Raw genomic sequence first — 4,992 nt, forward strand, 5'->3', positions numbered from 1 at the left:
ACTGCTACCTGCAGCGGCTGGGCGTGGGCCTGTCTCCTGCCATGTGCTACTCGGCGCTGGTGACCAAGACCAACCGCATCGCCCGCATCCTGGCGGGCAGCAAGAAGAAGATCATGACGAGGAAGCCTCGCTTCATGGGCGCCTGTGCCCAGCTGGTCATCGCCTCGCTGCTCATCCTGCTGCAGCTCGCCCTCATCGTCACACTCTTCCTCCTCGAGCCGCCCGCCGTCATACACGACTACCCCTCCATCCGACAGGTCTGTGTGTGTGTGTGTGTGTGTGTGTGTGTGTGTGTGTGTGTGTGTGTGAGTGTGTGTATGTGTGTGTGTGTGTGTGTGTGAGTGTGTGTGTGTTTGTGTGTGAGTGTGTGTGTGTTTGTGTGTGTGTGTGTGTGTGTGTGTGTGTGTGTGTGTGTGAGTGTGTGTGTGTGTGTGTGTGTGTGTGTGTGTGTGTGTTTGTGTTTCAGGTGTGTTTCATCTGTAATGCCTCTAACCTGTGTGTCTGTGTCCGTGTCCGTGTCCGTGTCCGTGTCCGTGTCCGTGTCCGTGTCCGTGTCCGTGTCCGTGTCCGTGTCCGTGTCCGTGTCCGTGTCCGTGTCCGTGTCCGTGTCCGTGTCCGTGTCTGTGTCTGTGTCTGTGTCCGTGTCCGTGTCCGTGTCCATGAAGTGATGAAGAAAAACAAAGCGATCATAATAATTTAAATTGGTTGCTCTTAACCAACTATGGCGACTCATGTACCTTGATCTTGGGTAGCTCAGGTCGTGTGCATAGAATGTTTGCGCGAGGCCTGCATGTCTGTGAACTTTTCTAAGAAAAGGACCAAACACAGTGTGTGTGTGTGTGCTCTTCATCAGCACTAATTGGTACCCTCTTTATCTGGAAGCGCAGGTGTCTTTGAATGCAATTTAATACTTCCTTTTAGCCAAATTTGGATTTTGCCGGAATATGTACCTATTTATCGTATCCAAATAAAGAAGTAAACTGTGTGTGTGTGTGTGTGTGTGTGTGTGTGTGTGTGTACTGTGTGTGTGTGTGTGCGTGTGTGCATGCGTGTGTGTGTGTATGTCTTCAGGTCCGTCTCATCTGCAATACCTCTAACCTGGGGGTGGTGGCGCCACTGGGCTACAACGGGCTCCTCATCCTGAGCTGCACGTTCTACGCCTTCAAGACACGGAACATTGCGGCCAACTTCAACGAGGCCAAGTACGTGGCGTTCACCACCTGCATCATCTGGCTGGCATTCGTGCCCATATTTGTAATACCTCTGACTTGTGTGTGTGTCTGTGTGTGTGTGTGTGTGTGTGTGTGTGTGTTTCAGGTACGTGGCGTTCACCATGTACACCACCTGTATCATCTGGCTGGCGTTCGTGCCCATCTACTTCGGCTCCGACTACAAGATCGTCACCACCTGCTTCTCCGTGTCGCTCAGCGCCACCGTGGCCCTCGGGTGCATGTTCGTGCCCAAGGTAACCGCACACACACACACACACACACACACACACTAGAGGGTGGATCGGGCCGAATTTTTATGTCCAAGCCAGACCCGCGTCCGACAGAGTAGTGCCCGAGCCCGACAGCCATTAAAATATTTTGTCCGAACCCGACGGAGTCTATGTCTCAATCGTTCAAAACCAATGCCACATTTACGTAAGATTTGATATGAATAGCATGCCTTTATGAAACTCAGGCATTAACAGATAAATGCTCACTCACACAAACAAGCGCTGTTAAACGCATAAGCGTGCACAACCAAGCCAATAAGCTTATTAAAATGAAATGATTCACATTGCAAGAGCGTGTTGTTAAATGGTGCGGCTCCTTTAAGAGGAGCACGTACAGGGTGGGTGACGTAGAGCTAGAGAGAGAGAACGGTGATGCTTTGCCTCTTTGTTTTTAGAAACGCGTTTGGTGCGTTTCAACCCATAGACTCCCATATGGTAGGCGCCCCTAGGGAGGAGGGGCATTTCTCAGTACTGACGAATGGCAATATATAATGTTCAGACACATTTAGTGGTTGTTTTGATTAGTTTGGATAGTATGTGGATGTACATAAAATGCATGTGCTGTAACATTGTTAACCAGTGTGTGAAGAATAAATCCTCAGAAAGAATACAGTTGGCATTTATTTACTAACCAGCAGCAGACGGAAAGGAAAGGGAATTAACCCCTAAGTTAAAAACATGTAATCTACTTCGGCCCTGGATCATTGAACTAAGTCTCCCCTGCAATCTCTAACTACGGTCAGAGACAGACAGCAGGAAAGGTTACCAAACGGAATTAAATAGCCCACACAATACACACACTATTTCTAAATAAAACTCACGTTATATGTTAAAGAAGGCACAACAAACAAGTCTTACCCTCAAAGATCTTTTTTGTTCTTGCCAACGTCTACATTGTCCAACCATCGAGGTTTAATCCATGATGTTGTGGAGAGAGAGGATTGCATCAGTCATATTTCATTAAAACTTCTCACTTCTGACACTGGACAACTAATGCCTAATTGAATCCGTCTACTAAGCAGAAATATCTTCATACAGTAGATTTCCCTTCATTTAGTATCGTTTTAAACTCTGCAGATGATAGTTTCTCTTAAAATTCCTCTGTAATCGCAGTTAGGACATAAACAAATTCCTGCCACGGGAAGAAGGCTGTTATCCTGAGTGTGATTTTTTTAATTCTCAAAAACGAACTTCAGGTCGGGTATCCATCCTCTATCACACACACACACACACACTCTCACTCAAAGACACACACACATACATATACTCACACACAAATTCACTCACATGGACACACACATGTACACATAAACACACACACACACCCCCTGACAAACACACACACACGTACACACACACACTTAATGTGAGCGTGTTGGTCAGGTGTACATCATCATCTACACACACACACACACACACACACACACACACACACACACACACTAAATGTGAATGTGTTGGTCAGGTGTACATCATCATCTTCACACACACACACACACACACACACACACACACACACACACACTAAATGTGAGTGTGTTGGTCAGGTGTACATCATCATCGCCAAGCCGGAGCGTAACGTGCGGAGCGCCTTCACCACCTCCACGGCCGTGAGGATGCACGTGGGCCACAGCAGCGCCAACACACACACACACTCCTCCAACGCCAGCCGCTCAGGAAGCCTGCTCAACCTGTGGAGGAGACGCGGCTCTGCAGGGGAGACGCTCAGGTGAGGGTGTGTGTGTGTGTGTGTGTGTGTGTGTGTGTGTGTGTGTGTGTGCCGATCAGGCAGCCTGCTCAACCTGTGGAGGAGACGCGGGGGTGAGTGTGTGTGTGTGTGTGTGTGTGTGTGTGCGCGTGTGTGTGTGTGTGTGTGTGTGTGTGTGTGTGTGTGTGTGTGTGTGTGTGTGTGTGTGTGTGTGTGTGTGTTTGTGTGTTTGTGTGTGTGTGTGTTTGTGTGTTTGTGTGTGTGTGTGTGTGAGGGGGCGTGTCCTGACGCTGCTGTTGTTGGTTTCAGCTCCAATGGGAAGTCGGTGACGTGGGCGTCCAACGAGCGCGGCGTCTCCCGCGGCAACCAGCTGTGGCAGCGTCTGTCGTTCCACATCAAGAGGAAGGAGGCCAATCAGACGGCTGTGATCAAGCCCTTCTCCAAAGGCCCCGCCCCTCGAGACACGCCCCCCGACAGCGCCAGCACCAAGATGCTCTACCAGGTGTCCGAGGACGAGGAGCGTTACCACGGTTACCGCCCGCAGGACGAGGAGCGTTACCAAGGTTACCGCCCGCAGACCCCCTCACCAATCAGCACCGTGAGCCTGCAGACTGTGGGCGGAGTCGGGGGCGTGGTTGTGGGCGGGCTTGGGGGCGGGACATTGGCCGGGGCTGCTGGGTACATACCCAGTATGAGTGAAGGAGGCGTTTCTATTGGATGTTCTGCTGGAGTGGGCGGGCCAGGGGGCGGGGTTGTGGGCGGGGCCCAGGCTGGTCCGAGGGCAGGGATTGGAGGATCAGGGGTTGTGGGCGGGGCCCAGGCTGGTCCGAGGGCAGGGATTGGAGGGTCGTCTCTGATGGACCAGATCAGCTGTGTGGTGAGCTCCTTCACGGCCAACATCAGCGAGCTGAACACACTCATGCTCACACCCTCGTCCCCTCTGCAGCCCTACCTGCTCACCTACGCCCAGATCCCGCCCCCTCCCCCGCCCCCGGCCCCGCCCCCGGCCCCGCCCACAGAGATGCTGGAGGAGCTGCTGGCGCTCACGCCCCCCTCCCCCTTCAGAGACGCCGTGGACGACGACGCCTCAGGCTCCGCCTCCTCAAACTCCCCCCCCTCCCACGAGCCCTCATGCTCCCCACACTACCAACGCCTCACTCTCAGACACTACAGCCAGAGCTCCTCCTCTCTCTGAGTGTGTGTGTGTGTGTGTGTGTGTGTGTGTGTGTGTGTGTGTGTGTGTGTGAGCCCTCATGCTCCCCACACTACCAACGCCTCACACTCAGACACTACAGCCAGAGCTCCTCATCACTCTGAGTGTGTGTGTGTGTGTGTGTGTGTGTGTGTGTGTGTGTGTGTGTGTGTGTGTGTGTGTGTGAGCCCTCATGCTCCCCACACTACCAACGCCTCACTCTCAGACACTACAGCCAGAGCTCCTCATCTCTCTGAGTGTGTGTGAGTTAGTGTGTGTGTGTGTGTGTGTGTGTGTGTGTGTGTGTGTGTGTGTGTGTTGTGTCCTCATGCTTCCCACACTACCAACGCCTCACACTCAGACACTACAGCCAGAGCTCCTCCTCACTCTGAGTGTGTGTGTGTGTGTGTGTGTGTGTGTGTGTGTGTGTGTATGTGTGTGTGTGCCACTCTGAGGCAGGCGGAGGAGGAGGAGAGAGGAGAGAGGAGGAAGGAAAGAGAGCGAGGGAGGGGGAGAGAGAGAGAGGGTGGGGGAGAGAGAGAGAGGAGGAAGGAGAGAGAGCGAGGGAGGGGGAGAGGTAGATATAGCAAA

General features: G+C 52.5%; 1 protein-coding gene across 1 annotated transcript in view; it reads left to right on the forward strand.

The window, feature by feature from the left end:
• The window catches only part of grm5b (glutamate receptor, metabotropic 5b), a gene marked incomplete at its 3' end in the record, with an annotated part of 39,104 nt that extends 34,700 nt beyond the window's left edge, over window positions 1-4,404 (forward strand). The window contains 5 exon segments of the mRNA XM_080844498.1: window positions 1-257; window positions 1,072-1,202; window positions 1,318-1,465; window positions 3,049-3,230; window positions 3,519-4,404. The exon segment at window positions 1-257 is cut by the window's left edge and continues 7 nt beyond it. Coding sequence (XP_080700624.1) covers window positions 1-257; window positions 1,072-1,202; window positions 1,318-1,465; window positions 3,049-3,230; window positions 3,519-4,404 — 1,604 coding nt within the window.
• Between the last annotated feature and the right edge of the window lie 588 nt (window positions 4,405-4,992).

This window comes from Sprattus sprattus (assembly GCF_963457725.1).
Source record: "Sprattus sprattus genome assembly, chromosome: 9".
Taxonomy (NCBI): domain Eukaryota; kingdom Metazoa; phylum Chordata; class Actinopteri; order Clupeiformes; family Clupeidae; genus Sprattus; species Sprattus sprattus.